At 36.9% G+C, this 19111-nt stretch overlaps 1 protein-coding gene across 1 annotated transcript in view; it reads left to right on the top strand.

The window, feature by feature from the left end:
• Positions 1 to 19111, top strand: part of PTPN4 (protein tyrosine phosphatase non-receptor type 4) — a 290817-nt gene that overhangs the window by 40981 nt on the left and 230725 nt on the right. Inside the window, exon 2 of the mRNA XM_090279321.1 lies at positions 76 to 230. Within this exon, the coding sequence (XP_090135447.1) occupies positions 93 to 230 (138 nt within the window). The 5' untranslated portion in view covers positions 76 to 92. The remainder of the gene's footprint in view (positions 1 to 75; positions 231 to 19111) is intronic.

Below are 19111 nucleotides of genomic sequence, written 5' to 3'. Positions count from 1 at the left end.
GTAAATTTGTGTGTTAAACTGCTTTGTATCTTGAACTATTCTTTTATTTAGTGAATTTTCTTTTTTCCAAATTAGACTTTGTGTGGACAGTAATGACCTCACGTTTCCGATTGCCTGCTGGCAGAACCTACAATGTACGAGCATCAGAGTTGGCCCGAGACAGACAGCATACAGAGGTGGTTTGCAACATTCTTCTTCTGGATAACAATGTACAAGCTTTCAAAGTTAATGTAAGTATTTTATAATCTCTCTTAAAATAATTTCTGGTTATAAATCTGAATTTAGATTACATTTTAAAATTAAAATTGCTTAATTATAGTACAGTTTAAAAACCTTATTCAATGAAGAAAAGTCTTTGTAGTGCGGGTTTGTAACTATCAAATACAAGTTCTAATTCAGACTGGGTCTTTAGAAAAGCTGACAGATTAGCAGCACATATGGTTGATGAGTGGAGCTGATCAAGAGTATGTGGGCAGTTTTTATAAAAGTGCTTGAGGGTACTTGAAAGGAATTTGTTCTCCTAAATAATTTGTACATTTTCATTTTAATCTTACTTGAATTGTCTGTGAATAAAACCTTTGCTAAATAAAGATAAATGACAGCCCTGATTTTATCTGAGTCTTGTCTGAAATACTTAACAAATATTTGTTCATCTTATTTGTGTATAGCTTTATTTGCTCAATATTATTTGTGAGTTTCACCCATGTGATGTGTTAACTGTAGTTGGTACATTTTCATTGCTATATAGCACTCTGTTATATACTATATATAGTATATATAGATTACACATATAGTATCTATAGAGTATAAATTATATACTATTATTTACTTGTCTATTACCGTTTACTTGTCAAATTTACTGTTGGTGAATATTTGGATTGTTTGTACTTTGGACTCTTATCAATAATGTTGCTGGTGAATATTCTTGGGCATGTCTTGATATATATAATGATGTATTCCTGTTCTTTATTAAAAATATTTCAGGCTGTGGTGCCCTATACTAGAAGGTTGCAGGTATGATCTCTGATCAGGATATAGATATACCTAGGTTGCAGGTTCAATCCTGATCAGGCCATGTATGGGAGGTCAGTGTTTCTCATATCGATATTTCTCTCTCTCTCTCTCTCTCTCTCTCTCTCTCTCTCTCTCTCTCTCTCTCTCTCTCTCTCTCTCTTTCTCTCTCTCTCTCTCCCTCCCTCCCTCTCCCCCTCTCCCTCTCTCTCCTTTTCTTCTGAAATGAATAAAAACATATCCTTGGGTGAGGATTAAAAATAATAATAAAATAAATTTCAGGCCAACAAAAAAGGTGAAAGTGGTATAACAAATACACACATACCTTTTACCGAGATTGACCCAGTGTTAACATTTTGTACACTTACAGTACTTTCTTTTTCTCTCTGTGATTATTCTGAAATTTCTGAAAGTGGTACATTTCACCTGTAAGTATTTCAGCAGCCTAAGTGTCTTATAAATTACCATAGTACCATTATCATTCCCCAAAATTTAACATTATGAAATTAATAGTATCTAATTCATAGTTCATATTCAAACTGGAATTCCTCATTTCCCATTTCTGCATCTCTAAGATAACACCTTTATATGGTTTCTGCGGTGTTCCCTGAGTATAGGAGTCTTCCCTTATCTATGATTTTGCTTTCTTTAGTTTCAGTTATGTATGGTCAACTGTGGTCCAAAAATATTAAATGGAAAATTCTAGAAGTAAACAATTCATAAGTTATAAATTGCATGCCATTTTGATTAGCATGATGAAATCTCACACCATTTTGCTCCATTCCACTTGGGACATGAATCCTTTTGTCCAACATAATCCACGCTGTGTATTCTACCCACCCATTAGTCCCTTAGCTGTCCTGGCTATCACATAGAGAAAGAAGGACCACATTCACATAACTTTTACTACAGTATATTGTTATAATTGTTCTGTTTTATTATTAGTTCATATTGTTGATCGTTTACTTGCCTAATTTATAAACTTTGGTATGTATAGATAGGAAAAAACAAGGTCAGAGCTTGGTACTATCTGTGGTTTCAGGCAACCAGGGGGTCTTGGAACAATATCCCCGTGGATAAGGATGGACTTTGTTTCTATACTTTGAGATCTTTAAGTAATATGTTATTAATCTTCTGAAATCCCGCCATTTGTGACAGCATGGATGGACCTTGGTATTATGCTAAGTGAAATAAGGTAGAAAGAAAATTCTGTATGCTTTCACTCATATGTGGAATCTAAAAAAGTTGAACTCATAGAAACAGTAGAATAGTGATTGCCAGGGACCTGGGTAATGGGGGAATTGAAGAGATGTTGGTCAAAGGGTACAGACTCTCAGTTATAAGGCGCGTAAGTTCTGGGCATCTACTGTACAGTATGGTGACTGTAGTCAACAAATTGTATTATGTACTTGAAAGTTGCTAAGAGGATAAATCTTAAATGTTCCTACCACAAACAAAAAAAGGTAATTCTGTAAGGTTATGGGTGTGCTAACTAACCTTATTGTGGTAATCATTTCATAACGTACAGTTGACGCTCTAACAGCGTGGGTTTGAACTGTGCAGGTCCACTTATACACAACTTTTTTTCAATAAATATACATACAGCCCTTTGTGTCCTTGGGTTTTGCATCACAAATTCAACCAACTGTGGATTGAAAATAGTATTTTTGATCCGTGGATTTGGAGAGCCAATTTGTGCATTGTTCACCTTTTTATAAAAGAGACTTGAACATCCATGTATTTTGGTATCCACAAGGGTTCTGGAACCAGTCCCCCGAAGATGCTGAGAGATGGCTGAGTTTTGGGAGAGTCAAAAGTTATATTCAGATTTTTGACTGCGTTAGGGTTTGTGTCCCTACCCCACAACCTGCCCATTGTTCAAGGGTCAGCTATATACTCTTATGTGTATCAAATCATTATGTTTCACACCTTAAATTTATACAACATATGTCAATTATATATCAGTAAAGCTGGAAAAAGAAAATATTAATCTTTACCAGTGTTTTAAGCTTAAAATTTTATATATGTATTACTGAATAGCAAGATCACTAGTTTATCTCTTCTACCCCCAATTCCAAGCCATTTTACTTTGGAAATGGAGCTGCAGAATAGTACCTTTAAGGATATTATCTAACATAGCCAACTAATGTGCTTTACCAAAAAGTTTTAAAAAATTTTTTATTTTTTTTGTATTTTTTCACTTATTAATAGATAGTTGGAGTATAGATGTCAGACAGATAACATTCAATGTAGGGAATTCTCCTTTGTAAAAATTTTTGATTAATGGAACCTCTCATGTATTAGGAACTGATATAAGAAAGGAAGCCTATTAACTGTTATTGACTCTAGATTTCTTCTGGGAGACATTTAAACTAAATAGTTCTTGCTTTAATGTTAGGTAATGTATATTTAAGTAGTTAATATTTAGTTTTTATTTTAACTTACAGTTCTGTATTTGTTTCAGACTACTGTAGAAGGATTTTTAAATGTTTCTCAGCTAGCATAATTTTTCAGTTGGGTACTTGAGTTATTAATAGTATGTTTTATTTTTGCCCTGGCCAATGTGGCTTGTTGGTTGGAACATCATCCTGTACACCAAAAGGTGTGGGTTTGATTCCTGGTCAGGGCACATGTAGGTTGCAGGTTTGATCCTGGTTGTGGAGCCTACAAGAGGCTCCTCCCAATTGATGTTTCTCTTACATCAATGTTTCTGTCTCCCTCTCCCTTTCACTTTTTCCCTCTTTCTATTCCTGTCTCGAAAAAGCAATGAAAAATGTCCTCAGGTGAGGATTTAAAAAATAATATGTTTTATTTTTTAAGGTAGTAATCAATATGTTATCTAATTATTCTTTTTCAAAGACATGTATTTTATATATGTTTATGTATTTAAGTAGCAGTTCTAATAGAGTTGAGTATATTACTAGAATGATAGGCACTAAGGTATTAGAAACTTTCTCTACCATTACTTCAGGTCATCAAAAATGCAGATTTTGGACTTCTGGCCAAGATGGAGGCTTAGACTGACACGCTCTGTCTCCCTCCACAACTAAGTAGGAATACAACTACCTCAGAACCAAAGATAACCAGAAATTCCAGAATATAAAACTACATGGAAGCCCAGCGTATGAAGTTATAAACCAGTGGCGCTCGTCTGGATGGGTAGGAGGGGCGAAATTGGAATCGGGACGGAAAGGTTGGGCTGTGCTCTCCATGGTAGCAGCGGGGATAGCAGTGGGACTATGAGAAATGCCAGGGGAGCAATCCTGGCTGCAGTTGAAACCTGGCAGCTTGCGATTCCAATGCTGGGGAAGGCAGACCCCCCATTGCTTTGGACGGTGAGGCCGTGGGGAAGGAGCCTCCTGTCTCTCAGTGGAGGGTAATGGCAGGAATCCATCTTGGACCCCCGCCCCCACACAAAGCACCACAGAGCGGTGAAAAAGGTCGCCAGCCGCCCAGTAGTGATGAGTGCACAGGGCGCCGCCCCCGTACAGCCCACCCAGGAAACAAAGGTAAACAGAAGACCAACAGGATGAAACAGACCATGATTAAAATCACGGTGAAGCAGCTCACCAGGCAGCAGATGAGGGACCTAACCGATGAGCAATTAAGAAATCTTTCTGAGGCTCAGTTCAGAGCTATTGTCATAAGGTGGCTTACAGAATTAACAAAAGATTTGGAACAAGACGGGGAAGGAATGAAAGCTAGTTACACTGGAACGAACTAAAAGACATATGAGACAAGTAGTAAGGAAATGAAAACCAGAGATCAAATCAATGAATCAGAACATAGGGAAGGAACAAACAGTCAACCAGTGCAGAAAGAGGAAACAAAAAGGGAGCAACACGAGGAGAGGCTCAGAAACCTCTGGGACAGCTATAAACAAACGAACATTTGAATGATAGGATTGCCAGAGGGCGAAGAAGAAGAACTAGAAATAGAAAAACTGTGTGAAAAAGTAATGAAGCAGAACTTCCTGAACTTGGAGAAAGAAATAGACTTACAGGTCCAGGAAGCACAGAGAGTTCCAGAAAAACTGGACCCAGGGAGAACCACTCCAAGACACATTATAATCAAATTGTCAAAAATTAAAGATAAAGAGAGAATCTTAAGAGCAGCAAGAGAGAAGAAAAGAATCATGTACAAAGGGGTCCCAATTAGACTATCAGCTGATTTCTCAAAGGAGACCCTGCAGGCAAGAAGGGACTGGCAAGAAATATTCAAAGGAATGAAAATCAAAAACCTACAGCCACGAATACTCTATCCAGTGTAACTGTCATTCAGAATAGAAGGGCAGAGAAAGTGCTTGCAGGACAAAGTAAAACTGAAGGAGTTCATCGGATCCAAACCACTATTATATGATATGTTAAAGGGACTGGTTTAAAAGAAGGAGGATCAAAACTATGAACATTAAAATGAAAACTATCACAACAACCAACAACAGAAGCTGGGGAATCGAAACAAAGGCAAACTAAGTAGGCAACGAGAGTGGAAAAAGAACTATAGGTATGGGGAACATATTGGAAGGAGGTCAGCAGGGGAGGGGGAAGAGGGAGGGGGAGGGAGATGGTACAGGGATTAAGCATAGTAGGAGGGAATGGAATAGACAGGAAGATGTTGAGAAGAACTATATGCACAACCAATGGACATGGACTAAAAAGGAGGGACAATAGGAGGGAGGGATGTGGAGGGGAACAGAGGGAAAAGAAATTGGAACAACTGTAACAGTATAATCAATAAAATGTATTAAAAATAAATAAATAAAAAGAATTTGATCCAAAATTAAACTCTAAAAAAAAAATATGCAGATTTTGGAACCATTATGGAAAACAGTGTGGAGTTTCCTCAAAAAATTAAAAATGGAATTACCTTATGACCCAGCGATTCTACTTCTGAGAGTATAGCCAAAGAATCCCAGAACACTTAATTCAAAAAAATATATGCATTTGCAACATTATTTACAATAGCCAAGATTTGGAAGCAACCCAAGTGCTCATTAATAAATGAGTGGATAAAAAAGTTGTGGTACATTGCTACTTGGCAGTAAAAAAGGAAGAAAATCTTAGTTTTTTTAACAGCATAGGTGGACCTAGAGGGTATTATACTCAGTGAGATAATCCAGTCAGAGAAAGACAAATACCATATGATTTTACTTATATGTGAAATCTGATAAAATAAGCAAAATAGAAATAGACTCAGCTACAGAGAACGGACTGACAGCTGTCGGGGGAGGAGGTTTTAGGGCTGGTGAAAAAGGTGAGGAAGATTAAGCAGTACAAATTGGTAGTTGCAGAATAGCCACAGAGATAGAGGTTGTGACATGGAGAATATAGTCAATGACATTGAGATAACGGGGTATGGGCCAGGTAGGTGCTTAGGGCAGTGACGGCAACCTCTGTAGAGTACATGGTTTTCTGGCCACTTTACTATACATCTGAAACCGACGTGGAATGGTACTGAATGTCAATTGTGGTTGAAAAAATAAACTTAAGGGGAATAATATGAGAAATTAACTGTTGGATATGCAGTATATTTATTCTTTCAACTATTTGTACCCAAGTCATTCAAAGTGTTCGAGCTGCTTTGTACTTTTGTATAAATGCTACATTTTTTAACCTGTGTGAATGGCTCCCTGGTTATTCATTTTGCAACATGTTCAGTGGTAAAATGGTAGCCTGCAAACTAATAGGGAAGTTCAAATCTCTGAAATTTGTTCTCTTAAGTCCATTAAATAAAATTAAGTTTCAGAAACCTCCATTGTGGGCAGCTGCCTTGTTCACCAGCATACTCTTTTCACTGGAAGGGAGAACCACTCACTTTCCTCTGGAGATTACCGAGTAATGATTTGTAACATCTATACCACAGTTGAAATAGTCATTGTTGCCAAAGCCTGCTTTTTTCCGGTATTCATCTCATCAAAGCATTTTCTGTGTAGTTTCCTGAGAGAAAATGGTATGATGAAGAAGTTTATATAACTTCATTAGGTCTTCATTCTCTTTCTTTGTTGTGGACACAGGAGTGAGATAAGTCCATTAGTGTGGCTTCAGTTTCAAGTTCTAATTCCATTCTAGCTTTGGAACAGCCACTTATTTTACTGTAGACAGCATATGGAGTGTGTAGGCTTCTTCATGTCCTCAATTTGTCATCAGTTCACCCATACCTATCTCCATTAAGCACCTTCAGATGTATAGTACCTGTACTACATGGATTGAGTCCATCAACCTATGAGGATTTTCTCCTAAGTTTTGGCTTTATTTTACTTTAGGACAGCTGTTTTGCAGTAGCCTGTGTGACAAAGAAGAGTTTGGAGAAACTAGCCTATTCCAATTGTTAGTACTGCATAAGAAATTATCCTAGAACTATTAATGGCATGTTTATTATCTTCAGATTCTGTGAGTCAAGGATTCACACAGGAATGGCTTATATCTGTTTCATGTGTTGGGTCTCACCTGGAAGACTAAAAGGCTGGAGGCTAGAATCATTTGAAGGCTTATTCACTCATATGACTTTTACCTGAGACCTCAGCTGAGGCTTAAACAACTACATGTGACCTCTATTATGTGTCCTGGGCTCTTCACAGCACAGCGGCTTCATTCCAAAGCTGAACATCCTTGAGGGAGTCAGGCTGCAGCCATATATTGCATTTTCTGATCTGGCCTTGAAAGTCACATAATGTCACTTCCACCTTATTTTATTTGTCAGGACTATCACAAAGTCACACTTAGGATCAAGAAAGGGAAATAGGCTGTCTTGACAGAAAGTGGTATGGTTCTAAAAGATCATGTGGGATCAAATATTGCTGTGGAGTTTTGGGGAAAGATAATTTGACAATAGGTCCGTCCCCCTGGTGGCTGCATAACTACACTCATGTTCTGCCTTCATATATGCCTAAGAATGTCTTCGAAGAACTGTCTTCCTTGCTACTGGAAGGGTAGATAACATCTTAGAGGTCAGATGAGAGGGAGGTTTGATTTTTACCACCTTTTGTATCATTTAAATTCGGGGATATATATTTTTTTATATATGAATGTTTCTGTGTATGCAGTTATAACTGGGAAAACTGAAAGAATATTCAGATAATTTATTCTACACACATTATTCATTGAACAATTTTGAGGCACTTCATAGATAACAGTATTTAAAGATGAAAACAAAGCTTATACATTGGGGATTGTTGTTTGCTTTTATTTTGGTTCATATTGCATTTTTCCTTAATTTACATTTTGGATATAAAATTACCTTAAAAATACTAACTAAAGGTGTTCTCTGAAGTGTTTTCTTCATTATATATACCTATGAACACAACAAAGAATAACTAATAATTTTTAAAGGATTCCAGAAATTCTCTTGTTAGTGAAAGAAACAATCATAGGTTTTTTTTCTTGAAATAAAGTGAAATTTAATACATACGCTAGTTATGTGATAGCTTGGGTTGATGACTATTTAGTTGGCTGAATCTTCTCCTTTTTTCATCTGTTAAAGTATTTGTTAACCAAATCATTAACACAAACAGAATTATAAAGGTGGTGTTAGCTGTTAGATGCCGATAGAGATGGGAAGTGAAAGGAGTATAGTAGTCCCTCTCTATATCGCAGTTCACTTATCGCAACCTCACTGTATCCCGGGGTTCTTAAAAATATATTTAATTATTTATCGCGGATTTTTTGCTATATTTTGGGATTTTGCGGTACTGTATACGTATGTTGTTAAAGTTACGTAGGTTTAAGAGTGAAGAATAAGGTTCCTACTTCGTGGGGGATCTAGAATGTAATACCCGCGATAAGTGAAGGAATACTTTATAAGGGTAATGGATTTAGCTAAATGAAATTTACCTAGTTGGAATGATTCTGCAGTCATATTTGTAAAGGAAGATAGAATTTTAGGGATTTTTTTCCCCCTGGTTATTGTTCCATTAACTTTATTTCACATGTGAAAAACAGTTTTATAGTCATCAGGTTACTTGTCAAATCAGTGGCAGCGCCAGGACCGGGTATGTTTGTGTTGTGTATGTAAGGTCTGTTAGGACCCCTTATTTTTAACACTTTATTATTTTATCAAGTATGATTTATTAAATATTACATTAGCCCTATTTAAATTTGATGTTAATTTCTTTTAAAATATTATTATTTATGCATGTCACTCAGATTACCTCAGAAAGCTTTTGTTTTTACATTCATTGGTTTATTCATGAATACAGTTTTAAAAACCAAGTACTTAAGTGTTTTAACAAAAACTAGCAGATGTCCTGACTGGTGTGGCTAAGTGGATTTAGCGCCAGCCTGTGAACCAAAGGGTCACTGGTTTGATTCCCAGTCAGGCCATGTGCCTGGGTTGCGGGCCAGGTCCCCTGTTGAGGGTGCACGAGAGGGAACCACATATTGATGTTTCTCTCCCTCTCTTTCTCTCCTCCCTTCCCTCTCTCTAAAAGTAAATAAGTAAAATCTTTAAAAACAAACAAAACAACTAGCAGACTCCCACCCTATTACTTCATAGAAGTAACCACACTCAACACATTTATTTTTTCTCTCTCTCATATTTACTATGTTGGCTCTAAGAAACATGCTCATATTATTTCTGGTTTTGCCTTTTTTTTTTTTTTCATCATATTATGTATTGACTTTGGAGAATGAGAATTTAGATTTCTTATACCTTCCTTCCCCCATATACATACTTCCTCGCTGTCATCCTGTCAATAAACAACATAGTTATATAATATTTGGTTAGTTCAGTGTTTCTTTTCCCTAGGGAGAAATCCTCCTATTATATGGTTGTAGTTTGAGAAGCCTCACTGGGTCTTCTTGGAGCGGAATGAGAGAGAAAGGGGCTGAAGAGGTCCCAACTCTTCATATGTAAGCTTTCTTTCTTTTTTTTTTTTTTCCTTAATTATATGTTATTGGTTATACTATTATAGTTGTCCCAGTTTTTCTTCCATTGCCCCCCTCCACCCAGCACTTTCCTCTCCCTCAGGGAATCCCCATCCATTGTTGATGTCCATGGGTCATGTGTTTAAGTGCTTTGGCTACTCCATTTCCTATACAGTGCTTTTACATCCCCATGGCTATTGTATAGCTACCTATTTGTACTTAATCCCCTCACCTCTTCAACCCATTCCCCTACACCTCCCTCTTTTCTGGCAACCATCAAAACACTGTATTCATGATTCTGTCTCTGTTCTTGTCTGCTTAGTTTGTTTTTTAGAGTCAATTATTGATAGATATGTATTTATTGGCATTTTATTGTTCATAGTTTTGATCTTCTTTTTCTTAAATAAGCTCCTTTAACATTTCATATAATAGTGGTTTGGTAATGATGAACTCCTTTAGTTTTTTTTTGTCTGGGAAACTCTTTATATGCTTTTCCATTCTAAATGATAGCTTTGCTTAGTTAGGTCCCAGCTTTTCATGACTTGGAAGTTTCTTCCACTGACTGAATCCCTGCTGTTTTTGCTACTAGAAGTTACAGGGACTTCTCTTCCTGACTCAGGAACCCTGGGCTGGGGGGCTGTGTGTGGTGCTGGGTCTCCTCAATCCCGAGATATCACTCCCAAATTTTTATCCACCACACGTGATGTGGAACCAGCTGTTCTGTGTGTCTGTGCCTCCTACCAGTCTGGATGGATGTGGTTTCTTTAATTCTTTAGTTGTCAGACTTCCATTCAACTCAGTTTCTGAGAGTTGTGAATGATGGTTCTGTAATTTAGTTGTCATTTTGATGTGGTTGTGCAAGGAGTTGAACCATGTTTACCTATGCTGTCATCTTGACCAAAGTCCCTAAACCTTCATTTAATATGTAGATTTTCCCTGTTTTCAGCACAATAAAAATTAATGAACTGTACCTGATGTCCCTGAGTCCAGAGTCTTACCTAGGTCATTTTCTTCAGAGAGGAAATCTGGCACTTACAGATTTGGCAGTAGAAAGGGGGAAGTGAGGAGGTTTTGTTAGTCACAGAATGAGCTGATTACTACCTTCACTGTTACTTTAGTGTGTCTTAAGCAAACATTTTGTCCATTCATCCTGCCTCATTTAACTTTGACACCTCTCAGATTGATGTTTGGTGTCTACCCTGAAGGAGAATTTATTTTTTTACCAAGATATTTTGAGTAAAATCAAATGTTAAAATGGAAGTGGTCATTTTTAATGCAAACAGATGTGATAATTTGCCAATTTTCATAGGGTTTGAAAATTCAAACATTGTAGTATGTAATTGATCTTTAAAGATTTTCTTTATTTTGAAATGTTTTTACTAAACTATATCATACTAAGCTCTAGATAATTATCAATCAAATTTATAATTGTGTAAAATTACTTTTTTTGCTTTATTTGATTCCATTGTGTTTTTATCAGACATTTGTGGTTGTTAGGTTTTGTCTCATGTTTGCCATCCATAAATCTGTTACTAATAATGACATTTGCTTCTCTGAATGATTTTCTCAGTAGTTAATGATGAATTTCTAAGTCTTTATTTTGAAAACTTACCAGCTCTGTGATTCTAATCAAGTTGCTGTTCCTTTCTGTGTTTCCGATTCTTCATTTAAGAGAGAATAATGTCTGCCTTGCACAGGATGCTTAAAATTAAATGAGAATATTTGTGAGGTGCGTGTTTATGTGTCTGACATTATACATGTAGAAAGGTTGATTCTTCGTTCTTCTACTGCTTGTGATCCAGTTATCTGTGTTCCAGTTCCAGAAATATTTTCTGAGAATATTAACATTATGCAAAATAATAATTTTTAATTATTTTATATGTATATATAATATTTTCATTTATGTACTCTTGTGCATGTACTCTTTCCAAAACCCAGTTTGTTTCCTGGCAGTGATTAAAACATACTTATAAATGGTAATTGTAAAAATGTCAGTTTCTTTTTTTTAAGTATATTTTATTGATTATGTTGTTACAGTAGTTCCAATTTTTTCCCCCTTTGCTCCCCTCTGCCCAGTACCCACCTTCCCTCCAGCAATCCCACCCCCCTTAGTTCATGTCCATGGATTGTGCATATAAGTTCTTTGGCTTCACCCTTTCCTATATTATTATTAACATCCCCCTGTCTATTTTGTACCAACCAATTATGCTTCTTATAGTCCCTGCACCATATCCCCATTTCTCCCCCTCCACTCTCCCAGCTCATAACCCTCCAAATGACCCCTATACCTATGATTCTGTTCCTATTCTGGTTTGCTTAGTTAGATTTTGTTTTTATTTTTTAGATTCAGTTGTTGATAGTTGTAAATTGTGATTTTAGTGTTCATAGTTTTGATCTTCTTTTACTTAAATAAGTCCCTTTGACATTTCATATAATAATGGCTTGGTAATGATGAACTTCTTTAGCTTGACCTTATCTTGGAAGCACTTCATCTGCTCTTCCATTCCAAATGATAGCCTTGCTGGATAGAGTAATCCTGGTTGCAGGTTGCCTTTCATCACATTGAATACTGCTTGCCAGTCCCTTCCTGCCTGCAAAGTGTCCTCTGAGAAATCAGCTGATAGTCCTAAAGGCACCCCACTGTAGGCAACTCTCCGCCTTTCTCTTGCTGCCCCCAGGACTCTGTCTTTATCTTTCACCTTTGGCATATCTCAGTCATGATGCATCCTGGTGTGGTCACCTCTGGGTCCAGCTCGCCCAGGACCCTCCGTGCTTCCGGGACCTGTATATCCATATGCTTTGCAAAATTTGGGAAGTTTTCCTCATTTTTATCAATTCCTGCTTCCTCATTTTTATCAATTCTTGCTTCCTCATTCTGCACTGGTTGACTTTTTTTCTTCCTTATGTTCCAAATCATTGATTTGAACCCTGGTTTCCTTCCCTTCACCATTGGTTTTGTGTGGATTTTTCTTCTTTTCACTTAGCATAGCCTTCACTTCTTCTCTGGTGTGTTTGCCGTATACTCAAGCATATTGGTCAAGCGTATGAGCATCTTTATCACCAGTGTTTTCAACTCTTCGTGTGTTAGGTTGGCTATCTCCTCGTCTGTGAGGTTGGCTGTCTCCTCATCGCTTAGTTCTCTCACTGGAACCTTGATCCGTTCCCTCTTTTGGGTCATACTTCCCTGTCTCCTCATCTTGACAGGCTCCTGTGTTTGCCTCTGTGTCTTAGGTAGAGCCATCGCTCCTGTTACATTGTAAGGGGCAGAGCCTTAGGGATTTGTAAGTACGGGGTGACCTGTTTCACTATGTTGTGGTGCTTTGTGGGGGAGGGGTTTGAGAGGGAACAATGCTGCTTGCTCAGCACTCGCCCCTTTTTCAGGCACTGCTCCCACTTCCGTATAGGACTGGCACTCTCTAGCTGTTGCCTTGGTTGTTATTCCCAGAGTGCGTGGGTCTGCGGACGTTCTAGGACCGTGGGAGTCCTTTAAACAAGCGGACTCTGCTGAGACTGGCAGTTTCTGCCTCCACCCCAATCCCCACTGGTCTGCACAGTCAGAAGCAATGAGGCTTGATTTTCCCCGGTGCTGGGCAGTGAGCTGCGAGGTCCAGTGAGGAGCTGGGAACGCTCCCCAGGTGTCCCTCCTGACTTTTTAAAACGTGTGACTTCACTTTCTCCTGGCCTGCCACTGCCACTGCTGCCTCTGCCACCGCCACCACACCACGTCCGCTCTGCCCCGGCTCCGTCCCTCCTACCTGTCTGGATGAGTATTTCTTTATATCTTTGTTTGCTGGACTTCCATGCAGTTTGATTTTCTGGAACTTCTGATTGTTTCTAGTTTTGAGGTAGTTGTATTCCTTCTTAGTTGTAGAGGGAGACGCAGCCTGTCTGTCTACGCCTCTATCTTGGCCAGAAGTTGTCAGTTTATTCTTAATAAGTAATGAGAAAACAGTTGTCAAGGATTAGGTTTTTGAGAATTAGCTGTTTTTTTTTTTTTTTTTTTTAAAGAATCTTGGCAATAGTTCAGGAAGTTAAATAAAATTGTGGTTATTCATATAATACTTGATTTAATGAGAAGTATTGAGTACCTAGTATACGTTATGGAAAAGATTTCAGAAAATAGCTGTAAGCCGTTAAATTTTTTAGAAATATGTTGGATTCTATTTAGAAAGATTGTGCAGCTTAGCCTCCTTACTCTGGAAAGTATATAGAGATTTTAAAAAATATGTAAATGTAATACATGTCTCATAGTGCAGTGCAGAAATCTTCAGTATACAACTCAGTGAATGTTTATGTATGTATATATCTTGGAACCACCAACAGATTAAGGCATTGACTACTTCACTCATCAAAGATTTCTTTGAGAGCTTGTTTAGAGGTTCTAGCTCGGGTGCGTAGCTACTTGTATATCCTTAATGGGAGAACTGTCCTCTCTATTGGGGAGGGTCATCCTCTCCCACTGAGCCACAGCTTGAGGAGGGATGTACATGGAGCAATGAGGGAGGAAGAGGACACCTGCCTGGCCAGCCAGATAAGCTGAATTAATCCTGGCCTACAATGGGGTGACAGATGTTGTAGCCAGTTCACCCTCACATCCAGAAGATTTCCTTATGTCCCTGTATTTCTTACTCCATTTTATCTCCTTTATTAGCTTTTTTTCATTAATCTTTTGATATCATACTTTTAGAGATTACCTTAGAAATGATAAAATATGTCCCGACTTACAAAAGTGTACTTTTATTTAGTACTTCTATGATGTTCCCTGCAAATGCAAAAGTCTTCAAGCAATTTAAATCCATTTACTTGCCTCCTAGTTTTTTGCTACTTTTATGTATTTTTGCCATTTCCTTATATGTTATAAATCCTACAAGACATTGTTATTATTGCTTTAAACAGTTAATAGTCCATTTTATTTACCTTTATATCTATACTTTCTGCAACTATCCATTTTCTTGTACAGTTATCCATGCTTTCATCTACAATAATTTCCCTGTATTCTAAATAAAATTTTTTATTATTCTTCGAAGGAGGACCTGTGAACAACAGATTCTTTCAGCTGTTTGTCTTAAATGTCTGAAAATGTCAGTTACTTTTAATGTTTTAGATAGTATTTTTGCTGGGTATAGAATCTATGTTGATATGTTTTTCTTTAGTAGTTCAATGATGCTATTTTATTGGCTTTCATGGTTTCTCTGGAGAAGTCATCTGTGATTTTAATAGTTGTCCTGAAGGACAGGAGATGTGTTCTTCCTTTCTTTGTCTGTTTTTAAGGTTTTTCTCTTTATCTTTTATTTTTAGTCACTTGTTTGTAATATGCCTTAGATGTGTGTGTGTGTGTGTGTGTGTGTGTGTGATGCTTGATATTCAGTGAGCTTCTTGAATCTGTATGTTAATGTTTTGTAAAATTTGAAAATTTATTATCCCTTACTGATTCAAATATTTCTAACCCATTTTCTCTTCTCTGTCTGGACTCCAATTACATATATGTTAGACTATTTTACTGTACTTCCTATCTAATCTATGTTCTGTTTTTTGTTTATACTTCTTTCTGTACTCTGAACAGCTATTAATGACTTTGTGCTAGTTCTGATTTTTTTTGCTGTGCTTATTCTGCTGTTAAACCCATCACATGTATTTTGCAGTTTTAAAACTGCCTTTATGATAATTTTTATAGATTCTAACTTCTTTGAAATATTCTGTATTTTAATTTATTTTCTGTATTTTGCTGCTATTGTCTTAAATTTGTTAATCAGTCACTTTGAAGCCCTTACTAAAACCAATAGGTAGATTACTCTTAAGTCTGTTCTTGTTGACTGCTTTGTTTCTTGATTATGGGTGACTTTCCCTACTTTACATACCTACAAATTTAGCATTGTATGATGGATATTGTGAGCATCATTGTAGGGTAGCAGATGGTAAACTATGGCCCGTGGGCCAAATCCAGCATGGTGGATATTATTATGTGGCTCATGAGCTAAGAATTGTTTTTACATTTTTAAAGGTTTTTTTTTTTTTTTAAGAGAATGTTCAATAGAGACTATTTATGGCCTATAAAGCCTAAAAATATTTACTGTCTTGCTTTTACAGGAAAGATTTGTGACTCCTATTGTAGAAGCTCTGGACTATTTTCTTCCTATATATAGTATTGAATTTTGTTCTGGCAGACAGTTAATTGCCAGTGGGTCACTTTGGTCCCATGGAAGCTTGGTTTTAGACTTCGTGAAGGTCTATTTGAGCTTTGTTCTCATCTCTGGCATGGATTGTCTAGGGTCTCAAATAAATGACTGGAGTATTCATCAAGGTCTCCCTCTTCTGAATGAGCCTGAACTTGATTTCTTCAGAACTGTGCAACCTCTGAAATCTTTGTTTAGCAGCAGCCTCCAAACAGCTATTCTTTCCTAGTCTCTTAGGAATCTGACCCTGTTCATGGTCCTAGGAGGCAGATGAGGACCAGCGGGGTATTTTCATTTAGATTTTTATAGCTTTTTCTCTTTGACTCTTTCCTCCCTAATAATCTGCTTCTAAAACCCAGCCACCTTACAGCCCCAAACATTAATTTTAATTTTCTCATCCTAACAAGACTACTTATTCTCTGCTTGGCCTCTGTTTGTCTATACCATTGTTTAGAAAATGCCCTCAGAAAGAAAGCCTGTGTGAATGTGGGATTTGATTCATCTGATTCTCTTCTATCAAGGATGATAGCCCAGTGTTGGTTGTTGTCTAGTGCTTGCAAATAGTGGGGTGTTTTTTGTTGGTAGTGGTTTGGGTTTTTGTTTGTTTGTTTGGTATATTTGGTTAATATTTTATAGATGTTTATAGCAGGAGGGTATTCCAGTATTAGCTACTCCATCATGACAAGAACTGAAAATACTGGTTGTTTTAAAATGTGAGAATATATCTGATTATGTAATAGTGGATTTTGATTGTAAACATTTAATATATTGCTTGCTGTGTTCTTTGATCCAGTGTTCAGTTGATCCAAATAGTTGAACCAAATAGAAGGAGTCAGATCTCAGTTAATAACAACAAATGTATGCATCTTCTAAAATCAGATTAGTCTGAAATATATAGACTTGGTGAGGGGGTATAATGGGACTTACTTTCCAAACATGAGGCCCTAAGCAGATGGGCAATTGAGTGTGTTATTTTAGAAGACTTTGATTTAGGAGTCATCCCTCACATTTGAGATGCACCTTAACCCTAATTGAGCTGGGCTCAGCTCTTATGAGAGAAACTTTCCTTTGCTGATCAATTCCTAAAAGTTATTTAACAATTTTGTGTTTGTTATTTATGTATCCTGCAGCTTAAACACAATTGATAAATATTTTAACTCACACTGTTCCTCTCTTAACTACCATATCCACGTTCTGCATGGAATATAGGTTTAGTAATGCCCAGTTTTATTACTTATTTCATATTCTTTGAGGAAATAATTATTTAAGTGCTTTTGTAATCACACCTCTCCTCCCAACCCCCTCTTTGGTATTCTACTGAATCTAAAGGCTGTCATTCTAGGCCACTGATTGCCAAGATTAATCTGGTAAAACTAGGTGGTTGGTTTGAGGCCTAATTTCACTTTCTTGCTCTTATGTGTGGCTCTTCTGATGTTGAATAGTGTGCCCTTCTCCAATGTGACCTGTCCTTTGGGAAAGGACATATGCCATAACTGTTTCCCTGCTAGAACTTTTAAACAAACTTCCAGTATTCATTGAAATGGTATTGTTTGGTGACCAGGAAAAAGAAATATAGTTGTTATCACATAAGTAAGCTACATGACTCACTTTTGATATTCCACTGCATGTTTTCTTCCCCTGGGTAATCCTGTTCTGAGTCCCCTGTGGACCCAAGAATTTACCAAAGTAAGACCTGGTGCCCAATGTGACCCTCTGTCTAGAGGATGATTTTGGTATCGCTGATTGGACTCTGCTAATCGCAGTACTGAAAAAGAAATTGTGTCTCATCTTTGTACTTATTTAGAATGTTATTCCTAAGTCAAATTAGATAAAGTGTCTGTATATTAGAAATTTGGTTTTGTATTAAAGGCAGCATCCAGTTAACTTTATTTGAGTCTTTGCCCTTATTATTTAACATTCTTTTCAATAATAAGACTTAAAATAATTATGCTTCCAAAAGTTTAAAATAAAAACTGGGACTTGCATATGTATATGCATTGCATGTGCACATACAGAAAAATTACTCACTTTCAAAAATCTGTTACTTATCCAAAACTTTTCTCCTCCTGTTTGGGACTTCAATTTAACAATATGTCTTCCTCTTAAATATTTTCCCTACTAACGGGTTTTATGACTGTTATTCATTCACCTTCTGAATTCTACACACAATTTTTTAAAAAGATTTTATTAACTGATTTTTAGAAAGAGGGGAAGGGAGGAAGAAGGAGAGAAACACGAATGCGTGATTGCCTCTTGCACACACCCAACTGGGGACCTGGCCCGCAACCCAGCAATGTGTCCTGATTCGGAATTGAACTGGTGACCCTTTGGTTCGCAGGCCAGTACTTAATCCACTGAGCCACACCAGCTAGGACTACACAAAATCTTTAATATTACAGTTTGTTTAGTTTCCCCAAGTAAAAGCAACAGCTGTAATATTTAAGGTATTTGTAATATTGTTATGACACATTTTTCTGAATATGCTAACATTTCCTTATGATGTTTTCTTCAGTTTATTTATAATAAACTTCAGAGTTTATAGTCCTCCGGTTTCTTTTGCAGCTATTTAATTTTCCCGCATTAGAGAAATCTGGTGGTAGGTAGACACTTAATGCATTGAATAAGTTGTTAATTTTAGTACTAGGCTACTTCACAACTTTGAATTCACCATATATTTTTTGAAGTTTCATTTGTCTTCATTAAGAATTAATCAGGTGGGAACTATGCTAGTTGTATAAAGAACTACATAAATCTGATCCTGGATTCACAGACAGATGTCAGAATTAAGACTGTTAAGCATTCTATGAATAATTGATATGGGAAGGATTGTAGTGTTAGGGAAGCAACATAATATAGTGAGGAGTGTGCATGGTCCTGGGCCTTGAAATCTAAAAGGATAGATTTGTATCCAGACTTACTAAACACTTGCTCTGTAGTATTGTTTCAGTTATTTGACCTTTAGGTATAATTTCCTTATATATAAAGTAGAAATAGTATCTATTTTATTAGAATTATCAGGATTAAATGAATGTATATACAGCACCCAATAGGGATTCTAAAGTAGGT

This window comes from Furipterus horrens, unplaced genomic scaffold (assembly GCF_987537825.1).
Source record: "Furipterus horrens unplaced genomic scaffold, mFurHor1.1.pri manual_scaffold_1, whole genome shotgun sequence".
In the NCBI taxonomy this organism is placed as follows: Eukaryota; Metazoa; Chordata; class Mammalia; order Chiroptera; family Furipteridae; genus Furipterus; species Furipterus horrens.
The sequence above is the reverse complement of the archived record's forward strand: the minus strand, read 5'-3'. Positions and strand labels throughout refer to the sequence as shown.